The sequence below is a fragment of the Peromyscus maniculatus genome, chromosome 5 (genome assembly GCF_049852395.1).
Source record: "Peromyscus maniculatus bairdii isolate BWxNUB_F1_BW_parent chromosome 5, HU_Pman_BW_mat_3.1, whole genome shotgun sequence".
NCBI lineage: Eukaryota > Metazoa > Chordata > Mammalia > Rodentia > Cricetidae > Peromyscus > Peromyscus maniculatus.
The window spans coordinates 41,814,532-41,842,266 of NC_134856.1; the positions used below are offsets into that span (position 1 = coordinate 41,814,532).

The 27,735-nt window shown below is 49.8% G+C and overlaps 1 protein-coding gene across 4 annotated transcripts in view; it reads left to right on the forward strand.

The window, feature by feature from the left end:
• The window catches only part of Zfhx3 (zinc finger homeobox 3), a 256,316-nt gene that overhangs the window by 144,133 nt on the left and 84,448 nt on the right, over positions 1 to 27,735 (forward strand). For all 4 annotated transcript variants that reach the window (XM_076572127.1, XM_006974131.4, XM_076572129.1 and 1 more), the window contains one exon: positions 9,454 to 9,685. In XM_076572127.1, coding sequence (XP_076428242.1) covers positions 9,454 to 9,685 — 232 coding nt within the window. The remainder of the gene's footprint in view (positions 1 to 9,453; positions 9,686 to 27,735) is intronic.

Below are 27,735 nucleotides of genomic sequence, written 5' to 3' on the forward strand. Positions count from 1 at the left end.
CCTTGAGGAGAAAGGTTGGGCTGTCAAAACAGTGCACAGGAGGATCCCTACCAAATCTGTTAAGTCAGTTTCTCTCTGTCCTGTTCCCATTTTTCCCTTTCAAGGGAGAAGATAGATGATAGATAGATAGATAGATGGATGGATGGATGGATGGATGGATGGATGGATGGATGGATGGATGGATAGATGATAGATAGATAGATAGATAGATAGATAGATAGATAGATAGATAGATAGATAGATATCACACAGCTCTCATGAAGAAGTTAGCCCTATAGAACTTCTGTATCCCGTGTACCAGTCCTGGGAGCTCGGGAAGTGGCCCTGAGTTTGGGTACCAAATTCATGCTCTCAGTAGCAGCAACCAGGAAGTTCAAGAGCATGGGAGGAATCTTGCAGACCTTTTTTCCCCTGTTTGGTTAAGAGTTACTGTGGGCTCGGTTCCAGAGAGCATCTGGGCAAGTGCACCTAGCAGGATGCAGAGTGGACAGGGAAGAAGGCGGCCCCTTCCACTCAGCCCTCCCCAGTCACCCTCCCTTCCATGGCCCCAGCACATTGTAGACCTACAGGTGTGAAAGGCAAGAGGAAGATGAATAAAGCCAATTGTGACTTTTATGAAGTATCCGAGGCGGGCCAGGAGCGGGCAGCCGCTTCCCAGTGACTTTTTCACTAAGGAGTCTTGTGTGCAGGTTTTGGGTGATTTATCACATGTACTTTGCGAGAGTCCAAAATACTCCCTAGGAAAATGGCAAGTACAGAGATTTGAAGCCTTGGACGTTTTCCTCCCCACTGTGGGGCATCTCCATGTTTTCTAACCTGGGTCTCTTTTCTCTGGTGATTGCTGTTCAAGCCATAGCCCCAGTACCAGCAGCGCCCCCCCCCCCCCACACACACATACACATACACACACCCAGGAAGATTATAAATTCCTGCTGAATTAGAAGTCTCTGTAAGGAACCTGGTAATTCAAGGTACAACAGTGGCATCTGCCCCCCGGGGCTCCCAGTGGAGGCCAAGTTGGAGAGCCACTGGGCTAGAACACCAGTGTGGCACCCACCTGTCAGATGGGATGGGACAGGATCTGGGCTCACAGTAGGATGATCACGGCAGTGCCAAAGAGTTTAGACAGTCCTTCGTATTTTCCAAAGGACGGTCACTTACCGTTTCTCACACGGTTTGGTAAATGGCCTCTGCGGAGGGCACAGCACGTGTGAGTATCTCCGTTTTTTACAGATGAAATGATAACATCTGTTTGGACCACCCCACCCCCTCACTGCCCTCTGCCTTGTGGATTTTCATGGAGTTGGAGATACAAATAAGCAAACTTCTCAGAGTATACTTGGGGAGGAGGGAAGTGCCTCCCAGCCACGTTAGCTGAGTCACTTTCTCCCTGTCCTTACCGGGGGTGTTGACAGACTTGATTAAGAACATGGCCCTTGAGTTTTCATTATGTCAGCATCCCAATGGACAAAAGGATGGGTGAACATTGTTTTGTGGCAAGGGCATGGGCTTGGTACACTAGCAGCAGGGGGTCTGGGTCAATCACTTCCAGTAAACGTGGGATCTTTTTATGTTCAGGATTCTCCCAGCATAAATTCTGTTTATTACAATTTCTTTACTGTTGACTCTTGGCTACCCCTTTAGGATCTGGGAAGGTGTGGGAGTTGGTTGTACTGAGGGAGGTGTTAAATAGGCATGTTTCTATTCTTAATCCCAAAGATTAACTAATTTGAAAAATTATCGCAAGTGATAGTAGCCTTAATTATTATGAAAACTAACTATGTATCAGTTATAGTTGATAAACATTTTATGTACAACACACTATTGAGTCCTCCCAGGCGTGGGATAAGGAGGTTCGGTCCCTGAGGAAATGGAGGCCTGGTAGTATGTGTGACTTGACCTTTAGGGTAGCCGGCAGACTCACAGTGAGGGTCTCCTGCTAGATGGGTGGTCAGCTATGGTGCATCCTGGGTCAGCTTTCTTGACAGTAGATTGACGAGGAGTGGAACAGTATCACAGTTCTTTATTTTTGTGTGACAAATCATATGTGTAATGGCTGGAGAGGAATACCAAGGCAGGTGTCTATCTCAGTAAGCTGAGAAGGCCGCAGTTACCAGAATGCGGTCCTGGTGAGGGTTTTGAGTTCCAGGGTCTGGGACCATTGGCATTTTCTGAAGGATGGTCAGAATTTTCCTCACAGGGAAAGATGCAATGACTTTATGCTAGGGTACCAACATAAGGTTCCCCAAGCATCCATATTTGTACTCTTTTTTCTTTTTCTTTTTCCCCCCAGAAAGATTCTAAGCACAGGCCGACAACCTACAGAGAGTTTCAGATTTCGGTAGTTATTTTTCCCCTAGGCTTTGGTGTCTGGCACAAGGTTGCTAACACTGAGATTTAGGAACCAAGTAGTATTCATGTAGGAGAAGGAATCAGGAACCTCAGCCCAGACCCCGGAGCTCGGAGGCAGAGAGGAAGCACTCGACTCTGGTGGCTCGTTCTGGGCCGTGAGGAGCCTGGCCTAGAAACCAGAAAATAGGCCAGAGCCACCCAAGCCATTGATCTAGGGACCATTTTTACCTCCTTTCCCCCCCCCCCCCTTTATAAATCATACCTTACGTTGTCTGCGGGGCTCCTACAGTGAAATAGGGCTAAATTAGCCTGTGCCGAGGACGACGGCACTAGCGGATGAAAAGCCAAGATTAAACAGAAAATATGTATATATTTAGGTTGACCTTTCTTTCGTGCATGATGCCGAAAATGTGACATTCAGTCTTAAACTAACTCAACCTCACTGATTAAAAAAAATTAACTGCCCTCACCCCTGGATGCATTACCTCCGAAAGGATTCTTTTTATAGGCGCTCAAGGTGAATGCCTGGGCTTTGGGAGCCTCTGGTAGAAAGGTCTTTCAGATCAAGCCGAGTAGCCCTCAGCAGGCGCTTGGAATCCTGTCCCAGGTTCTAGTCCTGTGCCTGCTGACCTGGGGGTGGTCATGTGATCTCTCTCAGTGCTGGATCCCTTCCAGGTTAGGAGTCAGATGCTCTGAGCCTTACCTCACAGGATACCAGTGTCCCCATCTTCACCTCCTTTTTCAATGTTGGGGAATTTGCAAGCAAACTTGGGACCCTCCAGCATCTTCCCGTCTGATTTGCGGGTGAGATTTTACAACTGTACCCCTGCCCCCAAGAAGCTGACGCCCCTGGTGTGTCATTCCAGGGGGCTGTTCTAGCAGAGCCCTCTCCTCCAGTTGGGGAGCCATCTTCAGGACCCAGCAGCTGACTGGGGCCTGCCAGGATGTCCCACCCGGGGGGTTTGTTCTTCACTGAGTAAGAGGTGTGAGGTATTCCCTGGCCTACTTAGTTGGTTCCTTGGGATGGATGCCTAGAAGCTGTCTCCCCCATCAGCTTTGCCATTTTTTTTTTTTCTTACTCTCAAAACAGTTACATGGCATGTATTCTGAAGTGTGGTGAGAGGGTATGTGTGGGTGTGTTGATAATAACAGGTGCTATTCCCCGAGGATCTGTCTGTTGTAAATCGTGTGTGTGTGTGTGTGTGTGTGTGTGTGTGTGTGTGTGTGTGTAAATGTGTTCTGCCCATTTTTACTTTAAAGGGGCGGCCGTGACCAAACCTGATCAATATTTCACATCCCATGCATGAAGAACCAGATGTTAGAAGTTTCCTTTTGCTGAGGAGGAGGTGGTAGCCGGGGCCTCTCCAGATTTATAGAAATCAATGTTCTCTGACAGAAGTTGGTTAGTTTTCCTGGGAAAGAAGTAACAGGAGCACATTTTTTCCCCCATGATGAATTATTTCCTAACGAGCCCTCTTTGGCTTTCCATATTTGGCCGGGGTGAACTCGCACAACATATTAATGGATAGACTCCCACAGCAGCGCGGCCTCGTCTCGAGTTCTCCCTTCCTCTTTAAAACACTAACCTGAGCTTTGTACTCACATTACTCGCCAGGCTCATTCTCAAAGGCATCTCACTGTCGGGAGGGCTCTCCTCCTTGACCTACGTCAGAAAGGGAAGTCATGGAGACAGGTATGGGACCTCAGGTGTCCCAAGTAAGGAGTGTTCCACACAGCTAGGATGAGCATTTTAGAGCACAGAGAGCCAGGAATCATTATCAGGTGGAGACACATGAACGCCACTCTGACCAGTGAGGGAGCCACCCCCTTTATGTTCAGCACAGGGGGCCAGCTACCTGGCACATACTACTCCCATTCCCAGTGGCTCAGTGTGATGGGCACCTGGTTGTCCATTGCTGCACGGTGGTCATTGAGAGACATCAGGGATAGAGTAGACCCTTTCTGCTTACAAGTGCGAGTTGAGCTGGGTACTTGCTTCCCTCCTACAAGAGTCTTTTGCTGTAAGCCACTCTGCCTTTGTGGTGCATCTAAGCCAGTCTTTTGCACCATTCATTCATGCAGTTTACCATCCATCCTCCCACTCACCCATTCACCCTTTCATTCACGCAGTTTAGCATCCATCCGTCCACCCACCTATTCATTCTTGCAGTTTAGCATCCATCCATCCACCCACCCATTCACCTATTTATTCTTGCAGTTTAGCATCCATCCGTCCACCCACCCATTCACCCATTCATTCATGCACTTTAGCATCCATCTGTCCACCTACCGATGTACCCACTCATTCATGCAATTTAGCATCCATCCGTCCACCCACCCATTCACCCATTCATTCATGCCGTTTACCATTCACCCATTCACTTGCTCATTCATTTGCAATGCTGGGGATAGAACAGGGGCTTGGTCTCATGTTAGGAAAGTATTCTCCTGCTGACCCCCCCCCCCAGCTCCTGTAGACAACTTTCTAACAAACAGACTTGGAGGACAGTCAAGGAAAGCCTTCTTTGCATTTAAGGCTGCAGAGAGAGGCTGACCAGGCCCAGAAAGTTTGGATGGACCTGGTTTTTACTGTTTGCCATTTAGCTGGGTGATCTTTTTTAAAATTATTATTATTGTTACTATTTTTTATTTTCTCATTGGTCACCCTTCCTTAGTAGTCCCTGGCTGTCTGTGCTGTTTTTCTGGAATGTGCTAAGAGGCATCGGGATTTCAGAGTCTGGGTGGCAGTGTCATACAGTGACACTGGAACTGAAGAGATCCTGTCCCCTGTCCCCTGGCATATCCTCTGCATCATTTGCTTTCGTCGCCTGAGTTCTCGGTTGTTAAGTCCCTGGCATTCGGGCACCGTGTTGCTGTGTGTGTGTAGTCTCACATGTTGTAGATCCGTAGACTCAAACCCAAACAAATCCCAACAACCGGGCTCCGCAGCCATGGTTGGTTCTGTGAGCCCCAGGGGATCGTGCACCACACACTCACCATAGCTGAAGCTGTTGCTTTGTTTTGTTCAAACCATGCTTGTGACCCGACAAAGAAGGCTAACAGGACTGGTGAACACAGAGCGGGAAAAGGAGAGACATAAAACAAAACTCGGGTCCCTCCTCCCCAGTGGGAGAACTCCATGATAGAGACAGACCGTCCATCGGGGAATTCAGGATTTGCGTGGGAGGAAAATTTCCTGCCTGGTGAGGAGAGCAAGAAGTCAGTCTGAAAGGAGGTAGCTCTGTTATTGAGCGCACCAGTGGGGATTTGTGCCTTGGTGGATTCTTCATATATTACAGTGAATTTAATTAAATACATTGTGATCCCAATTGAGGGTATTCTAATTAGCTGGGTCAGGAACAAATTATTCTCCCTCCTTCTCCAAATGAAAACATCTCTGCTCTTCTGCTGGGAAGGCATGTCCTTGGCGGCCTGACTTGCCCCATGGAGTCCTCTTCTGTCTCCACCCGCCCCACCCGCTCCAGCTGCCTCGCGTGAGGCAGGTTCCCAGGGTGGTCACTCTGGTGAGTGGCAGTGCCCCCTCTGAGGAAGACAGAATCTGGACAGCTGGGCCAAGGGGTGGACACACTCACGGCTGGGGAACTACTGGATGGTGTGCAGGGCTCAGGCAGAAATCAGGAGTCTGCTGCAGGCCTTGGGTCCTTGGTGACTTCAGGTTGGACAAAACAAGAAATAACAGGATAAGGACAGGGTTTGTTATATGCAGGTAAGCCAGCAGGAAACCCCAGGTTGTAAATGGAAAAGTGGACGTTTGGAAGTGTGGAGGCGTGGGGGAGCGTACACATGCACGCCCGTGTGAGCGTGCAGTACTATTATTAGTAGGGGGACTATGGCTCGGGTCTTCTTGTTTCCTTTTATTCTTTCCTCCGTGATTTGTGATGGGTGGCCGTTTCCTTTCCAGAATGGTTCTGCAATGACAGACAAAAGAATTGGTGGCCGTTCTGCGGGTTGCAACTCACCAAGGTGCTCTTGTGAGCAGAATGGGTTTTGAAATATATTCTTTCACACACCCCGCTTTTTTTAAAAAGCAAGAACTTCCAGTATGATGTTTATCTCAATTCAGGATTTATGGGCCTGACCATATCCAAGAGCCCCCTGGATTTGAGGGCAAAAGAGAGTCCGACATCTCAGTTCCTGTCCAACTCTTTTTAGGTCTTCTCCTTCTCTCTGGCTCAGAGACTAGAAGGGCCAGCCATCTGGAGTGGCACCCTCACCTCTCTGTTAAGGTGCTATGCTTCAAACTCAGCGCATTGCTGCAGGGAAGTCCTCTCCCGTGGGGAAGCCGTGCCGGTTTAGGAGTTGAGGCTGTTGTGAATCTTGCTAGTTGGTGATGCCAGCAAGATCTCTCTTGAAACAGGACACGCTGGGCCCTGGCTGTTTTCTCTTGGCTTTTAGTCGCTCAGTTTTAATGGACTCTTTGACATGTGTTGTTTTGTGAGTCTCTGTGACCCAGGCTAGCAGTTTCTCTGTTCCCTGCTCTCAGGCCACACCCTCACTCCCAGGAAGATCCCGCTGGGAGATTTAGCTTTTGCAAGGCCCAGAGAAGAAGCTGGGGAGAATGACCCCTCCAGACCCCCCTCCTCCTTGGGGTGTGGGCTCCACAGAACACTGTCTTGTTGTGTCCTCTTTTAGCCTTCTGCAGAGTCCTGTCTGGGAGGAGAGACGTTGAATGGGAAGAAAACCCGCACACAGTTTGTCTCCAGAAGGTTTTTCTTGTCAGTTGTCCTTTCTTCTGCATTTCCCATGGAGCTCCTGCAGGTTCTCCTGGCTCCTGGCTGTGGATTGGCTCCAGGGCAGCTGTTCCTTGCTGGGGCTTCATTGTGTTCCAAGTGCAGCACTTGATAGAGTTGACTTTCCCATTTTCTGAGAATGCGATGGGGGTCAGAGATGGTGGACCTGTTCTCAACCTGGTGCCTGTGACGCCCTCTGCATTGGCACCTGCAGGTTGGCACAGGTTCTTGGCAAAGCCTCCGTTGGCCCTCGTGACGGAGGGCCACCAGCCTCTCTGGTGAATTTGCCGTAGCACCTCGTTGGTATACTCTTTATTTCTCCATCTGATTATGTGCAAACTTTCTGGCCTTTCCTCATCCTCTTGGTGGACAGAAGATGTGAGTGTGTGAGCATGTGAGCGTGAGCGTCAGGACGGTGTCATCAGATAGGCTGTGCCTGGAGGGCCACTCTGTTATTGTCCGTCTCAGGAAGTACGCGGTGTTCTGAGTGCTCTGGCTCCGCTGTGCCTTGCTGTAGTAGCTGGGCAGGAAAGTATCCCTCCCCATCCCCGCAGGATCAGAAGCCACCATTAAGGCATGGACATTGCACAGGCCTCCTGGGGTCAGGAGGGAGACCTTTGTCACCAAGCCCTTCCAAGGTATTTGCTGTATGCTCCTTCAAGCTCTTTCCGCCAGGCTCTGGTGACCAGAGTTGACAGTGGGAAGGAGGGGCAATAGGAAGGTCCACCAATCACAGCAGTGCGTGAGGCTTTTACCTCTCTGTACTTCTTCCTCCTCAGTGACGCTAGCTAGCTATACGGTGTAGAGGGGCCAAGATGGGCTCCAGCTCTCGGTCTCTCTGCCTGTAGCTGAGTTTCTTGGGTCAGCCACCTGAGCCTTTTGGACGGTTTGCCCTGCTTCATGTACGCTGGAGAGGGAAACTCCCCCTTCCTGTCAGAATAGTCCTTTGGACTATAAGAGATGTCTTTTCTACACCGGGAGCAAATCAGGTCCCTGTTACTAGCCACCCAGGGTCCTTCCTGTCCTCACAAGAGGTCCGGGAACATGGTGAATTTGGCTCTTGGATGACCTTTAAGTCTTGCTCTGTGGACCGTTTCTGTGACACCTGCTCCTCTTGTGCCCACGCTTTAAGCTCCCCGTGTTCCACTTCCTGTTGGCTCTTGAGCATCCATGCTCTGAGATCGATGTTGTGTCTGCCAAACAAAACAGAAAACATGATTGGGACTAGTGACGCCGACCAGTGACTAACTAGATGACCTTGCAGTACTGCGCTTCTGGCTTTGTTTCAGTTTTGAGGCATGAGCTTACCGTTTAGACCAGGCCTTGGACTTGAACTTCTCATCTTCCTGTTTCTCAACCACCAGGCGCTAGGATTTTAGGTATGCACCACCATGCCAAGCTAGACTAATTTTAATTAAAAATAAGTTGTTTTTTTTTTCAGATAGTCTTATGTAGCCAACTTTTACCCCAAACTCACTATGTAGCCAAGGTTGACCTTGAACTTCTGACCCTCCTACCCGTATCTCCTGAGTGCTGGGATTACAGCGGTGCACTCTTAATCCCTAAACTCACAGTTTCATACATGCTCAGCAGGCATCTACCAACTGAGCTCTGTCATTTTAAATACAGAAAACACGAGCATTTTTATTATGGAAATGTCCAGACATGTGCTTTCTTTCTGTGTGTCTGATGTGGAGTTACTTTGCGGGCAGATTGACCATACGCTGTCACTAAAGCAGGGGTGGAGGGGGGCGGGGAGGCTTGTCTGTAAAGGTCCAGATCATAATATTTTAGTCTTTGCAGGTCATTCATCAGTGTCGCTGTTGTTCAACTCTGATGCTTCAAAAAGGTCTATAGATGGTAGTCCGTCAGTGGGCCTAGCTGTGCTCTAATAAAACTTTATTGATGAAAACAGACAGCGGGTCAGATTTGGTCTCGGGCCACAGTTGGCCCACCTCTGCTCTAAATAAAGCCGTACATGCTGGAATGTGAAAGGGTGAACTTTTTGTAATTGTGTGGTGCTGAGAAAGCCCTGTTAATGAACACTATTAACAGGCCTCGTGGAAAGCGACCCGGGTGGGTCCATGTGGGGGAGACAGGTGTGTGTGTGTGTGTGTATATATATATATATCAGCATGTTATTTAGCCCTTGAAGAGCTTCCAGAGGGGAGGACATGGGGGGGGAATGAAAATACCCAGTATAAGGAGCCTTATCAACAGCCATCGTGTCCCACCCCGTTCCCCCGTTGACACACCTCTCGCTGCGGCCAAGGCAGTGCAGGAGTGGCCCGTGCCCCGGTGTGCCCTGAGTGCCTGACCAAGGCAGTGTTTCTCTCCTCTGTCCCCGCAGCACCTGCAGCAGCATGAGAGCAGCGTGGAGGGGGAGAGCTGCTATTACCACTGCGTCCTGTGCAACTACTCCACCAAGGCCAAGCTCAACCTCATCCAGCACGTGCGCTCCATGAAGCACCAGCGCAGCGAGAGCCTTCGCAAGCTGCAGCGGCTGCAGAAGGGCCTTCCGGAGGAGGATGAAGACCTGGGCCAGATCTTCACCATCCGCAGGTGCCCCTCCACTGACCCAGGTGAGACCTGTCATGTACCGGGGAGGCCCTGGCGGGCTTTGGCGGGAGCCCCCTGAAGGCTTCTGACCAGGGCAGGCTTAGCTTATCAGTGTGGCTGCTCCTGGCATCCATTGCCGGTGCCTCAGCTGCCTGTTGTGTTCTGGATGGAAGGAGTACCGGTTGGTGCCTTGTTCTTAAGGAGGACCACCTTCCCTTAGGCACGCGTTCGGCCACAGGGAAGTCGTAGACATCTTGCCCAGAAGCAGACCCCTCGGCAAGTCTTCCACGCCAATCCCCGAGTTCCCCCTGCATGCACTCTGGATTCCGTTACTGCTTCGCACTGGCCTGGTCAATGCTACCTGTGTGCCCTGCCGAGCAGTGGGAGTAGTTTGTGGCCCCGAGTCGGGCCTTCAGAACTGAACTTCAGAGAGCAGTAAAGCGAGCACCCGTTCATTCCGGGACCCGGTTGTATTTGAAAGTGACTCACATGGTCCTGCTGGTCCAGGCCTCTGGGCTTCCTGCTCCTTGTGGACTGTGGTCCTGTGCAATTTGCTGTGTCTTGTTTTCCCGCCATCTCATCTGCGGAGAGCCGTGCGCGCTCTCTCTTTCCAACTCTCATTTCTAACGGGACCTCATTTGGTAGAACTAACTCCTTTTTAAAAAATATTTTTCCGATCTTTCAGTCCCGTGTCTTAACTTGGCAGTACAAGATAGTCCCTTGTTTCTTTCCAAGCAGTCAAGCAAGGCAGGCCTGGTGGGACAGGCTTGTAATCCTGGCGCCTGGGAGGCTGAGGCAGCAACTTCACAAGTTCTAGTCCATCCTTGGCTACACAGTGAGACCCTGTCTGGAAAGCAAAGAAAGACGCGGTTAAATAAAGCCTTCCCCATTCTTACCCTCTAATGAAATCTTAATGGTTTTTGAAAGAAAAAAAAAAAATCTTTGTAGCTTCTCTCTAGCGTGTGCCGAACATGTTAGCACCTGTTCCTCTTGTTATGGAGCCAGCCTAGGAGGGGAGCCCGGGGCCTTCCGGGGTCTTCCTGCTCATCAGTGTTCTTCATTTCTGTGGCGTTTGAAGTGGTGCCCACTTCCCCGTAAGCCCCAATTCTTTGACCTCCAGGTTGTGTCTCTAGGAGAGAGGAGGAGGAGGACGCTTCTCTTGACAGTTGTTTGCACGTGTCCGTGGGTCTTGGTCCTTTGGTCCTCAGGATGCCAGTGGGTGCTGGACCCTGGTCCTCACTTAGCTCCTGGCCCCTGAAGCCTGCTGGTGTGGCCACACATATTCCAGCAGTTTCCTAGATGTCTCGTTGGTCCCGCCTCGTGGACACAGCGTTTCCCAGAACTCACTTATGTTTTGGGGTGTGTGTGTGTGTCTGTCTGTCTGTCTTCCGCTTTCCCTGATGAAGTGAGCACGTGTGAGCTCGCAGGCCGTTGCTCATCCCTCATCTCCTGCAGCAGCTTCTCAGCCAGTCATCAAGCCTGCATTTGAATAGTTTTCAGAGGTGAAACATCACGTGAACCTTAGGAAAAAATGGCACAACCCTCCCCCATCCCGTCCTCCAGGTTGGAACAGTGGTTCAACTTTTAGATGTTTATTGTTTTTACTTATCTCTGTTTCTCAGCATGCTGCTGTTCCTCGTTCTTGATGAATTCTGAATTTTCAACACTGCCTGGTGTTCTGAGCTGCAAGATGCCCCAGTGGGCCCCGTAACCCCGCCCCCACCCCTGCCCGCTCCCACCTGCATCCACACACGAGCTTGCCCAGACCTCCCGCAGACAGGCACCCGTGAGCCCCCAGAGGTGAACACTGGACCCCCTTTTGCCCCGTACGCACTCACACTCATGCTACCGACAATCAACACAGCACATGCACTCAAACACAACCATAGCGCACACGCCGTCTTCACACGCATCCCCATGCACGTGCCCCGGGAACACTCAAGAGACTCTCCCCATGCACACCCCCTCCCAACACACCACAGACACACGGTGCACCCCACCCTCCCCCGTGTCCTCACACGGCCACCGGGGTGTACTGATACCTTGTGTGCACATGCACCAACGGGTGCCACCCCTCCCTGCGGCCCCTCCTCCCATTGTACGCTCGTTCCCCTCCGGACCCCTCCCCTCCTCCCTCCCTCACTTCTATTAGGATGAAATAATAATTGGGGGTGATATTAATATTCAGTATTTTCATTATTATAACTCTATAAATATTAATCACCGCTGAGCCTTGTAGAGTTTTATAATTTCATTTACCTTCTTGTACAACTTTTTGTTTTCCCTGCTTTTCTAGGTACTCATGACTAATTCATGGCTCACCTAACACTGCCAGAGCAGACATTTCCTAATCTCCAAGTACTCCGTGTTCAGTTTTCTCCAGCTTCATTTCCTCTTAGAGGCGTCCCACTAAGCTCCCCCAAAGCCCCAGGCTCGCCAGCTCCGTCAGGATCATCCTGTGGCTCCTTGGCTGCCTTCTCTTTCAAAACAAAACTGCCACTCCCGAGTGACGGGACACGCTCCCAGACCTCGATGGAGGCATTTTTCTCCCGCTGGGATAGTTGGGGTTTCCTGTCTCTATGAAAAGCGTCTCCTCCGATGATGGGCCGTTCAGGGATGTGCCATATAAGCAGGGGCCAGGACAACGTCTGTCCCTTGTAGGCCTGGGACGGACTGCCTCTCCCCATGTGAGTGTCTCCAGGTAGATGCTCTCTGGCTGAAATTTAACTCTCTCACCTGCAAGGCTCCTGATCGCGTCTGACTGCATGGCGCGGCGAGTGTGTACTCTGAGGAGCGACGGGGAGAAGGGGCGCTTGTGGACCCTCACTTGCCCTGCAGGCCTGAGGTCACTGTCCCCTGGCTGTGTGGTCCTTCTCTGTCCCTCCCTCTCCCCAGGATTGCGCTGTGCAGTCGTTTCAGAGGATTTCCTTCATTGCACCCATCTCTGTTTCGATCTCTTCGACTCTTTCGTTCTTCCTTTCCACTCAGAATTCCCTTTGGCTTAGCGAGGCGCCCCAGACTGCACAGCAGCCGGCTGCCATCTTGCCCAGGCCCGTGGGATGGCGCAGATGGTCCCCTGCTTTCTGACGCCCTACTCCACTTCCCGCGTCCACTCTGGAACGGCTTCCTTACGTGCTGCCGTCTGCACTTCCTCTCTTTGATCGTGTGAGCGCCCCCCGCCCCAAGTCTATGAGCAGCCTGAGTCAGGGTGACAGACTTGCTTTCCGAATTTCAAAATCCTTTGGTATCGTCTTTGGCCTCCGGTCATGTTACCGCTCCAGCGTCTCCCTCCGCACCCCGCCTCCTCCCACACACATGCCCTAGCGAAGTTCATCCTCCGCTGACGACAGGGGACAGATTATTAGGTAACACCCTGACATTAACAGGCCCACGGCTCTGTTTTAGAAACCCCTGTAAGGAAGAGAACACATCTTGAAACAAAGCCTCCCTCTCCCCCCCGGGATTCGCTCTTAAAAACTTGAAAGAATGTCTTCAAGGAAAGGGACATTCGGGGGCCCGATGGAACGGAGATATTTAGGGTTGTCAGCTACAAAAATTTGTAAACACAGACTTTGTCAGCACTCCCCGTCCTGTCCTCATTAAGAGAAAGATCAGGACGTGACCCTCCAGCAAGAAGTGTCCCTCACGTGCCACACGAAGCCTGTGGACGCCTGTGATCCCCTCTCAGGCCCCGGCCTGCCGCAACCGAAAGCCAGGCGGCCATTAGTTGGTCCAGCTGCCTGGAAGTTGTAATGCCGGCATCCCGTGATCCGGTTCAACCCCGCTGCTCTTGCTCCTTTCTTCTCTCCTGTGGTCCACGTCCCACAGAGCTGCATGCGGAAGGCTTCGGCCGTCGCCTCCTGCCCGTCACCAGGCCCTCATGCTCTCGTCCCAGGTTCCTTCTACAGTGGTCAGGAGTCTCCCTGGCTAACGAGGGCTGCTGGAATGAACTCATGACGTCTCCCTCCCCAGAGATGAGACGTCCCCCAAGTCTTCATGTGTAGCTCACCCATCTGCTGGTCAGAAGCTGTTGGTTCAAGAAAGGAGTAGACGTGCAGGAAAGTACGAAGATTTTTCTTCATCCTTTAGAACTTTCTGGTAATAGTTGAGATTGACACTTGATTGATGGCTGCATAGCCCACAAGAGGTCTCAGAGCGAGAGTTAAATCATGCTGGTCCTGCCATTGCGTCTCAGGAGGTTCTGCTTCTCTTTGGTGCCTTAGCCTTAGGTCAACAGGCAGGCCCAGTCCTGTGAGGCTTTTTAGCCAGTTTTATTTTCTGAGACAGTCTCTTCCTACGAAACCCTGTCTGGCCTAGAATTCAGAATAGTATGTAGACAAAGCTGGCCTTGAACTTACAGCAGTCTTGCTGCCCCTGCCTCTTAAGTACTGGGATTACAGGCATTACACCATCACGCATGACAAAACTGTGTTTGCTTGAGACAGAGGCTAGGATACCCAGGCTGGCCTCAGCCTTGCTAGGTTGCCAAAGCTGGTCTTGAGCACCTGATCTTCCTCTCATTTTCTTCTGCATTCTGGGATTACAGGTGTGTATCACACCTGGCTCCAAGTCCTGTGCTGTATTATTCTTTCTAACCTCACTCCAAAATGAATACTTCCTCCCCCCACCCCCCTCGCTCACGAGCTGGCCCATGCATACGTGTGGGGATGTAACTCACTGCTGTGTGGTATATGCACCAAGTCCTGAATTTGATCTCCAGCACTTAAGCCCAGTAACTGCAGCCATGTCCCATTCCCTTAGAAGTTTCTGTTTTTAATTTCTACCTGGAGGAGCAGTTATCAGTTTGAGTGGTTTTTGTTTTTTTGTTTTTTTCTTTTTCTCAAAGACCAAGCAAGCGGTCGGTCTCTTGACTTGGCTGGGCTTTGGTCTTTGGACTCCCCTCCTGTCTGCAGGCAGGAGCAGAGAGTTGTTACCGTGAGCTTTCGCAGTGGCTGGCATCAACTATCTGCTTTTGCCTTGGTGGACCAAAAGCTCTAGAAAGATCAGAAAGCTCGTGTAGGTGTGTCATTTGAAAGATTCAGCCCCTGCTTTGCTTGTTAAAAAGACATCTCAGGCTCCTGGGTAAAGCTGCGGTTAATTTTATTTTATCAGTGACCTAACCTCTGAGAATAGAAGAGGCCTTTGTGTTTCTGCTGTTGACTTTTCTTTCTTTCCCCCTCCTCTTCCTAGCTTCTCACTTATCACTCCTGCCTCAGCTACTTTTTCTTTGATATAGACAGAGATCTCCAAGCTTTCTGCACTTAGAATTTAATCAGCTTGTTCTCTATCGAAGGGTGACTTACGTACTTTTTGTTGAGTTGGCCGGGGGCCACAGCTGAAGTCTTTCAGGGTAGTGACTTCCTGGGGTCAGGGAGGTGAATGCAGCCTGCCAGGTGATGGGGTGTTCTGGGTGACGGTCTTCACTGAAGCTCTCATTGGCTTCTTAATGACTCTTGTCTTCTGGCCAAGCCCCAGTGAGTGTGCTGGGACTCTCGTGGTTTCCGAGAACAAGACAGTGCATCCGGCATTCTCATTTGGCTCTGTTTTCAAAATCGGCGGGAGGCCGCCCTCTAAACATGAAGTGCATCTTTTTGCTTTTGCAAAAATAGCTAAATTATATGCAATTCCAGTATACTTTTTCTCACAGCACTAAAATATGTCGCAGTCAGTTCTTCGTATCTGAGGCCCCGTTTTTTGTAAATCCTCCACTTTCTCTTTTCCTTTTTCCTGGGTCTTTGTTGGCAGGGCTGGGGAAAGCCAAGGGCCGAAGCAGGCCTACGGCAAGATGTCATGTGAAACGGGGCAAACCGGTGGGGTGGCTGCGGGTCTGAGTGTCTGGAGGAACGGCACCAACGGGACCTCTTCTGTTTGAAGTGCGATCTCTGGACAGAGATTGTAAATTTGGGGCGTGATTTAGAAAGACGCGTTGCGGAGGGACAGGCGGCCCGGTACAACCACCGAAACAGAGATGGCCGTGCAGACCCGGGTTGACAGAATCAAATGCAGCTCACTGGTTTCAAAGAAACCTTTTGCTTAGGCCTTCCCAAATGTCCCGTGTTTAAGTAGAGTTTATTCCTTGGTGTCACTGACAGTTTCCTGGGAGGGACCCGTTTCCGTGGCGTCAATCCGCATCGAGCCCGTGGCAGGCGCTCAAACTGGGGATGGCCATTGAGGTTCTCAGCCAAATGGCTTCACAGCCTGGCGGGAAGTAAATGTCCTCTGGCTTTTGTTCACGGAGATAGTTTTCTGTTGTGGGTACAAAGCGTTCCTGCTTTGGTCCCCATCTGACTCGGATGTATTCTGCACCCACCTTTTGAAGCCAAGAGGAGTTCTCAGGGTGTATGTGGCCTTGTTTTTCTGTTGGAACAGAGTTCTTGATTGGCCCTAATTAGTCCTCTAACAATCTACAAAGGTCAGTGCCAATTGCCTGCTCATTTCCATTTGTAATTGTGACGGCTTCTGATTACATATTCCTTGTGTCAGTCCTTCCTCTGAGTGTATGCTGGAGTCCCCAACCCCCACCATCGCCCCCCCACACACACATATGCAGGCACAGTGCACACTCATGCACACCCCAGCTCCGTGAAAACGGAAGCTATGACTCTTGCCCCAAGAGCCTTGAGTAGTGGTGGCCTGGGTGTCAGTGTCTGGTGGAAAGGCACCTTGGAGAGGCTCTTGTCTGTAAGTTGGTGATATAATGACGCTGGAGTCAGGGAAATTACGTCAGTACCAGGCCAGAACTCTGAGAGCCATTATCCAGGAACCTTCTTGAACTAGGTAATTAGGGGCAATTAAACTTTTCTGCTGGCTCTCTGCAAAATATGCTAATAACCCGATCTGTTGGAAGGTGGACATGGGCAGAAGGCTGATTTGGTGCTGTCACATATTCCTGGCCTGGAAGGGTCCCTCTGGAGAGTGGGTGGCATCACCAGGAAGGTCACCTGGGTGCTCGGGCCGGGGTCCGCAGCGTCCTGCCTCATATAACCTGTGCTCCTGCACCAGGGCCCCTCCCTCTGCAGAACTTGGCTTGGCTTCACTAGTCTTGGTTGCAGAAGTTCTCACCCATTCATCCTTTCTTACTCTGTAATACATACACCCCTTACTTTCTCTTTCATGGGTTTATTGGGCTTTTGTGTTGGTTCATCATTTCACACTGGATTACAGCTTAGCCTGTCCTTGGCTGGGTCTCTGTCATACCTTGCATGCCATCCTCTTGAAGGCTATATATACTCTTGTGTGTCCTTGTGGCCACCAGTGGGCCCACTCTGAGAGGCACAGCACTGTGGTTTTTCTTTATTAGAATGTTGATACCAAGTGATGGCAGAAGAGAAGAGAAAATGTTGGGGAGTTAACTACCTCGGGGTGGTTACTAAAGTCCAATGGGCCTTGGTGGGCTGTGTGTTGGTGTAGAAGAGTGAACACTGAAGACTGTTGTTTAAGTACCCACACATTCTGAGGTCCGAGGTGAGTGATCAGAGCTCAGACCCAGGCACCCCCAACAGGACCGTAGGATGTTGTTTCGGACTAAGCTTTCGTTTCCTGAAACTTTATCTTGAGATATCTCTCAGGGCTTTGGAAAAGGGCTGTTGAAAATTTGGAACTTGTCCATGAAGTGAACATGGAGAAGTATTTTTACTAGGTTGAGAGTTGGGGGTCCTGTCCTTGGATTGCAATGGAAGGGAGGGACCGCATGACGTTGGCACCTGCCGTGGGAAGCCATGGCCTTCCTAAGCTGCCGGGGCACTTGTTCAGGTTCCTCCTCTACTGACCCCCATTCCAGCCTCTACAGTTAACACCTCTGTCACTCCAGTGTATTTTTTAAGAGAAATAAAAATGTGTGCCGGCATCTTTGGAGAGGTCCAGAGCGTCCATTTCTGGGGCTACTTACATCCCATATGAAACTTGTTCCCAGCCTTGGTAGGGGGCCAGTGGAGAAATAGAGCGCAGGTCTCCGCTCACAGAAATAGCTCAAAGGCTTTTCCTCCATGTGCAGATGTAAAGGAACCCCTTCAAACTGACCCAATTATAAGAATTAGAGTCCAAATGATCTTTTTTTTTTCCCCTGTCACACTTAGACGGGCATTGGAAAAGTTTGTGGCCTTGAAATCAGCGTAAGCACTGCCTCTACTTCCCCGGCTGCTGGTATCCCAGCTCCCTGGAGAACCACAAGAGAGCCTCCTGGAATCCTCGCGTGGCACTCAATTGTGAATAGCAGGATTTAAATTTATCTTTCTCGGTATCCGAGTTGCCAGAATTTCACAGTGCTATGTGGCTCACTGCTGTTTCAGCACAGACTTAGAAGAGTCTGGAATGCTGTGCTGGGTAGCACTGGCTTCCTTGTTGTTCTCAGGGTTCTAGCAGAGCCAGCTGACGTGGGGGTTGCATTCTCCGTAAGTTCGTTTGGCTTATGTCTTGAGTAGATGGTGGCCACTGGCTGCCTGCTGCCCACCAGGCTGAATGAATTCTGTCTTTCTCACCTTTTCAACTCTCTGTTTCTATCTCAGAATGGTTGGGCTCCATGTCTGGAAAGATATTTAGTTTTGGTCCCCCCCCTTACATCTTTTCCCATTAGCAGTTTTGAGGGATTTTGAAAGGACTCTGTAAGGATACGTTTTTTTAGAAGGGATGTTTGAGGGCTTTTTATAGTTTTATATCTCATGGCTATCTTGAGACCTTTTGTGTATATTCTAATAAAAGGATCTATTTATTGCTTTTTTTAAAAAAAGACTCTTGACCTCAGTTCTAATTAGAATATTAAAGACTGGACAGCATGCAGTTTTCTCAGAACAGGCTTGTCTAATGTTGTACTCCCAAATTTTATCCAAAATTGTCATACAGTTTGGTCCCTCCCAGGGTCGTTTCCTTAGCTTGCGCATGGTAGCTGTCATCTCTTGTCCTCTCTTATCTTATCCCCCCTGCCTTTTTTTTTTCTCTCTCTCTCCTGTGGGCATTTCTCATGTGTATAAGAGTCTGTTCCCTCTTTTTTTTTCTTTCTTTCTTTTTTTTTTTTTTTTTTTTTTTTGGTAAGGCTTATGTGTTTTTATTTTATGTCTATGTGTGAGTGCCTGCATGTGTGTATGCATACTACATGCCTGCCTGCTGCCTATAGATACCTGAAAAGGGCACCAAATCCCCTGGAACTAGAGATGAGTGGTTGTGCGCTGCCTGGCGTGGGTGATGGGAACTGAACCGAGGTCCTCTGTAAGAGCATCGCACGCTCTTCACCTCTGAGCCGTCTCTCCGGCCCTCTGACGCTCGCCATAAGGAAATCAGACAGATCAGATTAGGGCCCATCCTGAAGACCTTCATTAGCTCCTTCACTTATGGGAAGACTGCTTCTCTACTAAAGGCAGGTTTTGAGGCGCTCGTGGTTAAGACTCGAGCTTAGGCCTGTGGGAAGATCACAGTTCAGTCTGCATGTGGGCCTCGGGTATCTGCCACCACTTTCTCATGCTTTTGTCAACAGAGCCAAGTGCAAAGGTGGCTGCAGGAGCCAAGGCAGGGCCTCCCATAGCGCTGGGGGCCCTGCCAGCCCTTGCCCAGCTTTCCAGTCTTGGCACACTGCCCTTAATATGGGCCCTGGCATCCCAGCTATCCAGTGTTGGCACACCATCCTCTATACGGGCCCTGGCATCCCAGCTTTCCAGTGTTGGCACGCCATCCTCTATATGGGCCCTGGCATCCCAGCTTTCTAGTGTTGGCACACCATCCCTATATGGGCCCTGGCATCCCAGCTATCCAGTGTTGGCACACCATCCTTTATACGGGCCCTGGCATCCCAGCTCTCCAGGGTCAGCACGCCATCCTCTATATGGGCCCTGGCATCCCACCTTTCCAGTGTTGGCATGCCATCCTCTATATGGGCCCTGGCATCCTAGCTTTCCAGTGTCGGCACGCCATCCTCTATATGGGCCCTGGCATCCCACCTTTCCAGTGTTGGCATGCCATCCTCTATATGGGCCCTAGCATCCCAGCTTTCTAGTGTTGGCACACCATCCCTATATGGGCCCTGGCATCCCAGCTTTCCAGTCTTGGCATACTGCTCTTCATATGGGCCCTGGCATCAGAGCAGCAGAGAGACTTCCTCGGAGGGGATGGAACCAAACTGAAAGCTCTAAGCAGCAGGGCAGGTCCCAGTTCTCTGAGTCTGTCTCACCATGAATCTCCACCTGTCTTGATGGTGCCCTCTCAAGCTTTTTGTCCTTTCCTGGTCCCCCTAGGGGACAGCCAGCCCCACCTGGGAGTATTCTGGTCCCTGTGAGATGACAGTTTTAGCACCAGTGCATTGGGCACTTGCGAGGGCTCTCCACCCGTCCTGGAGGCTCCAGAGTTGGTGGAACTGGCAGTAACTGTGTTAACTCTTTGCTGCCCGTGCGTGCGTTGGAAGGCCGAACAGCCCACCCTGGATTCATGCGAGAGTTTGGCGGTCCTGGTTTTCTTGCTTCAGTTATGGTCAGTGTCTCCCCCAGTCCTCTTTACCTTGCCACATTCTGTACCTGTCAATGGCATGGAAGTCTACGTCATAAACAGGCTGGGCTTCCATCCAAAGGATTTCAGTGGCTGCAAGTGCCCAGAGATATAAGTTTTCCTGTTTGTTTTTCATATTAAATAAATAGATTATTGACTGACTGACCAGTGGTGTGTGGAGATCAGAGGACAGCTTCTGAGAGTTGCTTTTCTCTTTCCATCATGTAGGCTTTAGGGATCAAATTCAGGTCGTCGGGCTGGGCAGCAGCAGGTGCCTTCACCCAGAAAGCCATTTCTCTGGATTTTACCGTATTGTGTCATGTACTCCAGAAGGAAGAAAATTAAAATCTGGGGAGATTTTTTTAAAAGAGAGAGAGCATCCTAGGAGGCCAGATAGGAGCCAAAGAGTTAGAGAATCAGATGAAAAGCATAAGTTAGATACAAGAAGGAAGATGTAAGAAGAAGAAGAAGAAAAGAAGCACAGAGGGGAAAGAATATAGTATTTTTATTGAGATGTAATTGTACACATTTATGGAGCATGGCATGATAACCTGATCCCTCTATGCAGCATGTAAGAATGGGATGTGAGCTTTAAGCGTTCCTGTATACTCCACACATGAATCTTTTCTCTGTCTTGAGAACTTTTAAACTCTTCTATTTATTTTGAAATACATCACAGATTGTCGCAGACGATTGTCCCCCTACTGTAGCAAGCCAGAGCTAGCTCCTCCGTCCTCATGGTGTTTGACTGCCTGGCATCTCTTTCCCCGCTCATCACTGTTCCGTCCCGCCCCTCTGTGAAGCTGAGGCAGGGGTAATCTCGACATTTTCTTACTCCTGTCATAAAAACCAGTGGTTGGGGAAGACGTGGCCCGGGCTCAGAGGTCAAGCTCCTTTGTCCCGCAAACTCGGGCACTGTCTTCTAGATGGCCACACTGCTTTGGAAGCAGAAACCAGCTTGGGTCTTCCTCGTCGGGAAAGAGGGAAACCTGAACAAATATGCCCTGTTAGGTGACCAGTGGGACAGAGACTGGGGAGCTGTTCTAGATAAGGGCCCAGGAAGGGCCTCCACTGGGAGGTGACCGTGGGGCTGCATGGAAGAGGGGGTGAGGGGTGCTTTCTGGGGCTCAGTAAACACAGGCAAGGTTGGCTGGAGGGACAGGAAAGCAGGCAGAGCCTGGAACAGAGAGAGTAAACCAGGGAATGTGGCAGAGCACCGGGTCCCGGGCCAGGCATGGGTCCCGGGCCAGACATGGGAGTGAGGACGGGTTGACTGGATTTGTTCCCGTTGAGATGTGAACTCCTCAGAAAGCCAAGCAATTACCAGAGTGGAAATACGGCCCGTATGTCTGAGACAGTTTGGGTGTGAGTCCTGTCCCTCCTTCCCCCTCCGGCCCCAAAGTCCTCCAGGAAAAGGAGCTTCCCTAGATGCCATCAAGTGCCTTATCTCCTGGACCCTGGAGAATGGGGCAGCTACAAGGGGAGGGGAACTCATGACAACTCTGAACAGCAAGGAGCCCACACACATGTCCATCAGAGATCAGAACAGCTCTGTGGGACTCTGTTTCAGTCCAGGGCCCCCATCAACACACAGGCATGCACACACGCATGCACGCAGACAAAATCCTTACTGGATTCCCCCACTGCCTAAGCATGAAGCAGGGGGAGGACTTCCATCTGTGGCCTTGAAGATGAGTCTTCTGCCACTGTGCAGACACGGGTCCTGACAATCAGGACAGCACTTGGCTACCATATGCTGAGAACTCCCCTGCCAGCTGCCCTCTGATGGCCAGCCATGTCATACAGAACCTCTTGGGGAATCTGAAGCTGCCTGTGTTTCTAGGGCATGAGTTCGTCTCACTGATAACACAACCCTAAAGATGCCCTAGTGCTTTGCCCTTTTAGCAGGGCTGGGTCACCAGAGGTCATTATCACATCTGGACGCCCGATAAAACCACCCCGACTTCCATGCCAAGCCCGCCCGCAGCAGGCAGAACTGATCTTATTCTGCACCATGTCATTCCTGGTGGCCATGTGCCCATACCCCAGGCGGATCTGAAGCCTTCCTCAGAACACATAAGACCAGGGAGGTTTGTGCCATAGTCTGCTGCTTTCTCTGGCCTCTTTCTTAAGAATGTAGGCTGGGGGTTTGGGGGTCTGGAATTTTGGGTTTTCTTGAGGGGATGAATCTATGTCTTCTAGTCACTTCTTTAAGATTTTTTGAGAGGACCCTGGGAGAGATGGATGCTGGCATCCATCCTGGGTATCTGGAAAGAATGCTTCAACCACACCTGTCTGCCGTGTGTGAGGACAAATTTAATTTATTTCAAAAATCTAGCCCCAGGCAGCCTTTTCTGTTTGTTTCTTTAGGGGGAGGGGAAAAGAATTGGAAAAACAGCAGCAAGCTGAGGTTTGACCAGCTAGCAGAAGAGAGATTATCTCTAAAGGATATGAAAGGTTTAATCATTTTAATTTTGTTTTTATTAAAGTTCATCATAACTTCTTCCCCTCCCCCAACATGCCCTGGTAGAACAAAAGGAGGTAATATAAATATACAGAAACCCCCAAGTATTTGGCTAATAAAAAACTCCTTTGGGTGGCGCCCTGAGGAGAGGAAATGGCTTCGTGGCTGGAGATGGTAGGCCGAGCAGGGCAGGCTGTGACAGCCTCAGCTTCTGTCCAGCGTCTCTTCAGGTATCCAGTCTCCTTCCGGACAGTGGGCCTGGGAGGACCATAACTTCTGATAACTGGAAGCAAGGAACTGCAGGTGTTGGCTCTTTGTATCTTGGTTTTTAAAGCCAGCCCTGCCCCTCAAAACACTTGTTGCTGAAGAAGCTGAAATTTACCAAGAGCAAGGAAATCTTCTCCCACCGGCTTCTCCCGCCTCTGTTGTTCCGGTAAAATATTTAAACCCCGATCCTTTGAGGACAGGCTTTAGACAGCAGAGCTGGGACAAAGAGAGTCTTCAGATAGAGAAACTGGCTTGTTTTCCTGTGCAGTAGGAAAAAAAAAAAAGAAAGCTGGTTTTCAAAGTTAATTCAACTGTCAGCAATGGTAAATGCAGATGAACTGGCTGCACTGGTTCTAAATAGTGTCCCTTCTGTACCATGGCTGTGGGGACCCCCTTCCCCCCCATACACACAGGGTGTTTCCTCACCTGAGAACAATAGAACTGTCTTGAACATTCTGTCCTTGCCACTTCAGGAAACTTGGACATATTCGATAACATTGTAAGCAGTGGATTGACACACTGTCACCTGGTTTGGACTGACCTGAGCTGGCAGTGTAGCCAGCTCATCCGTGTCTGCATCAGGACCACGTAACACTTGGTGTGTTGCAGGCAGCCAGCCTGCTCATCAGAAGGGAAGCAGCTTTTCTCATGGCAGCTCCCATTCAAGTCTTGCAAGCCACATCAAGGCTTTCACCTAGTATCTGTGAGAATGAGTAACCTGGATCCTGGCAGGCCATGTGGACATCATATACTTTGTCAAGGTTCTTCTCGTGGGGCCCGAGGACCCCCTGGGCATTTGGGCCGTGCTGCTAGCATTGAATCTAGTAGTGCCCCCTTGCAGGGCTCCAAACTAAATCAGTTCTCCCTGCTAAGAAAGGGACTGGAGCCTCCAGGTTGCACCTGGCTGGCTGGGCTCTGAGGGATGTGAGTGAGCCCAGCAGCCCCACCAGCATGGACGTTTATGAAATTGAACTGGGCCAGTTCAGTGGCCAGCCATGGACAGTTTTCTTTGCCCTGGAGTTGGAAGAACACCAAAAATAAACAAATGGGCCCAGCTCGTTCTCTGTGGGATTCTTGATGGGAGCCTCACTGAAGAAGAGAGGCCCTACAGCTCTCCTATTCAGGACTTTTGGCTCTGCAGAATTAGACTGAATATCTGTAGGAATTCTGGGCTGTAGCTTGAGGTCTTGGTGCCTCAGTTTCGAAACTGTGCAGTGTGAGCAGGGCCTGCATTTGTGCTGTTTCCAGCGTTTAGCCGAGGACTACAGAGACACCCTGAGTGGTCTGTGTAAAGCAGGAGTTTAATTTCTCCTCAGGCAGCTTTGGGAGGCATTCAGACAGGGAAGGGCAGGCTCCATTGAGCCCCAGGCACTGGGTTTCTGTCAGCCTTTTCATGGAGCCTTTCCTACCCAGCCTGTTCCCGCCACTGCCACAATCTCAAGATCACTGTTCCACTGAGCTTCAGGAAAGGAGGAGGAGGAGAGGACCACTATGTTCCACCAGAGCCTGCCTCTTCAAACACTACCGGAGCCCTGCCCTCTCTCCCCTTTTATCTTATTGGCTGAAACCTGATCTGACGATCACTGGACCGTCCATCTAGATACAGTTCTTAACTGCAGGAAGTGCACCCTGATTAAGGCGAGTGTTCAGATGGCAAACAGCGGTTATTAGGGAGGCAATTAGAGTCTCAGCCATGCATCTTTTGGATGATAAGGAGAGGATTAAGTAAACTGTGTTCTGATTATGTGATGGGAAATCTAGGTAGCCATTAGAAGTAGTGTTGTGGATGACTATTTAAGGATATGGAAGACAGCTCCATAGACAGAGGAAGACATGAAACCATATGTAATTATCTTCATTTCCTTCAAAATGTATATAAATATACTGCAATATTACAACTGATTGTGGTTGGATTTCATTTCCTTCAACAACCCCCACTACCGACATACATTTTCAAGATCATTCAACAATAGGCACTTACTCATTTTATGATCAGGAAAAAAAAAAGGCAAACTTTGAAGTGTAAGAAGTGGAGAATCTGGTAATTACTACCTCATATATGAAATATACTTGATGGAAAAAATAAAATGAGTAATAAAGGGGAAAATCCATAAACATGTAGCGATAATGGAATGGCGGTGAGTAGATAGAGAGCTGCGGATTCATCAAGAACAAATCCCATCACACTAATAAGATGAAATGAGTTAATGTACATGGATTCCCACTGAAGAGAGCAGTCGTACAAATGCAGACCGTGTGCTGGGGACGCCACAGGTACACACGTGTGGAACAGGACGGTGCTTCTCCGTGTCCTTCATGGATGGGAAGAAGTTTTGGTTTGGGCGATGAGGAAATCTCCAAGGAGGAGGTGAGCCTGTGTCGGAATTGATGAGTAGAGTCAGGTGAAAGGAGACCTGTGGTGGTGTGAGACCCTGGGAGCTAGGTCAGATGCCAGTGAGCAGGGCAATTTAGCTAAAGAAAGGGTCTTAGACAATGACCCCAAATTGTCCCCTCTTTGTTTTTTTTGATCCTTTGAACCAAGTTCCTTCTATTTCCCCCTTTATCATTTGAAAGAGACTGCTAGTGCCGATATCATGAATTTATTCAAAATAAGTTTTTAAAACTCTCTCTTTCCCTTTATCTACTGAACACATTCAGAGCCCAGGAGGAATTTTTCACGTGTGTAAATCCTGGCTGAAAGGAGGACTGAGCTGTAGCTAGCAAGTTCAGGTTTCTGGGCTGCTCTGGCGGGCGCTACAGGTGCTGACTAGAGCTCCGTTTTCATTAGTAACGTGGGAACAACAGTGATGAAATTTGTATGAGGCCTAAAATGTGTATTGCGTATAATGTAGGTTCTTACAACTAGAAACAAATCTATAATTGATCTAGAGATGCCAGGAGTCTTGTTTTCCATTCGTGACTTCTTTGAATAATGATAACATTGATAGGATTTCCCTTATAGAATAGTGATGATGCAGCCAGCGTACAGAACTCTCATGGAGGTCCCACAGATGGAAGCCTTGTCCCACTTCCATGGTCTTGCGTTTCCTCCCTGGTGTAGTCTCCAATGCCCTGCGTACACATAAAGGATATTCGCGTGTACAGATACATGCGTGTGTGCACTTGGACATATGCCTTATTTTGTACAAACTATTTCAGAGTAAATTTTAGGCGTGGTGCACCTAGCTAGCGTTTATTTCCTAAAAGCAAGAGTGTTGTTTCATCCCACTGGAGACTAACTATGCAGGTCAGAAAGCACTGATACAAAACTGAGCATCGGCAGATCTCAGACCACAGACAGGTCCTAACTACCCATCATGGCTCTGTTAAGGCCTATTGCCTGGAGTGGTTCCTCAGCCCTTCCCCGATCCTGTGTCGTCTCGTTGTATTTGAAGCATACATGCAGCCGTTTGGATGCTCTCCTTCCCATTTGTGTTTGTCTGAGTTTCCTTCTGGTTAGGAACGGGCTGAGCACTTGGGTAGATGCTCTAGAAACGGTGACGGAGCTGACTGCCTTCCCAGGCCGTGCCATCAGGAGGCACAGGGGACTGACTTGGGTCCTTATTGACAGCTTCAGCCTGTGTCACTTGGCTTTCCTGGCTCCTTCTAGGACACTCCACTGATGCTCCTACTTTTCTTTTCCTGAGACCTAGCTCAGAGACACTTTGAGACTGTTTAGTAAGGAACCGGGGTTGAAAACGGGACTGTTTGGAGAAAGTAGAAGTTAGGAAAATAGATAGATACTTGACGAATGAAGCAGGGTCACTAAGTTCGCTTCAGCTGGTGCCCCACTTGACGCTTTTCCTGGAAGTCTAGGAAAAGGTGTAATGTTCTAAAATGGCATGGGTCACTGATAGTGCAGGTGAGAAGCCATTGTAGGGTAAGAAGGAAGATTGGGGAGATGGCTCAGACAGGAGTGTGCTTGGCACAAAAGTCCCCCCTGCACCCACATACACTCTGGGTTTGGTGGCCTGAGTCTCTACCTCCAGGACTGAGGGAGCAGTCAGGTGAGTGCACTGGTCACCCAGTCTAGCAGAGGTAGTAAGCTCCACAGTCACCGAGAGACCCTGTCCCAACAAGGAAAAGAAAGGTGAAGGGCTGGAGACATGGCTCAGCAGCTAAAAACAGTTGCTGCAGCCCATGGTGGTGGTGGTGGTGGTGGTGGTGGTGATGGTGGCGATAGTGGCCCATGCCTTTCGTCCCAGCATTCTATGAGTTCGAGACCAGCCTGTTCTACAGTACTAGTTCCAAGACAGCCAGGCTACATAGAGAGAAACCCTGTCTTGAGGTGTGAGTGGGAACCTAGCTGCTCTTCCAGAGGACCCAAGTTCAGTTTCCAGTATCCACATTGGTCAGCTTACAACCACCTGTAACTCTAGCTCCGAGGATCTCACACCCTCTTCTGACCTTTGCGGGCACCTGAATACATGTGGCACACACTCACACAGACACATACACATAAATAGCAAAACTGAAAAAAAAATATTTTTAAGGCAAAGTTGGGCTGGAGAGAAGACTCAGCAGTTAATAGTGTGGATCACTCCTCCAGAGGACCTGCATTTGATTCCCAGCTCTTACTTGGGTGCCTCACAATTCCAGGTCCAGGGGATCTGGTACCTCTAGTATCTGATTAAAAATAAAAATGGAAAAAAAGAAAAGTAAGGCGGAATGCACTAGAAGATACTCAACAGCGAGTGCTGGTTTCCATAAACATGCACGTGAGAGTGTTACACACACACACACACACACACACACACACACACACACACACACGCGCGCGCACGCACACGCACACACCCCTCGCAATTGAGTAGCAGGATCTTAGGAATATGAATGCTGACACTATGGTAAATTTAACCTCCGATTCCTTTAAGG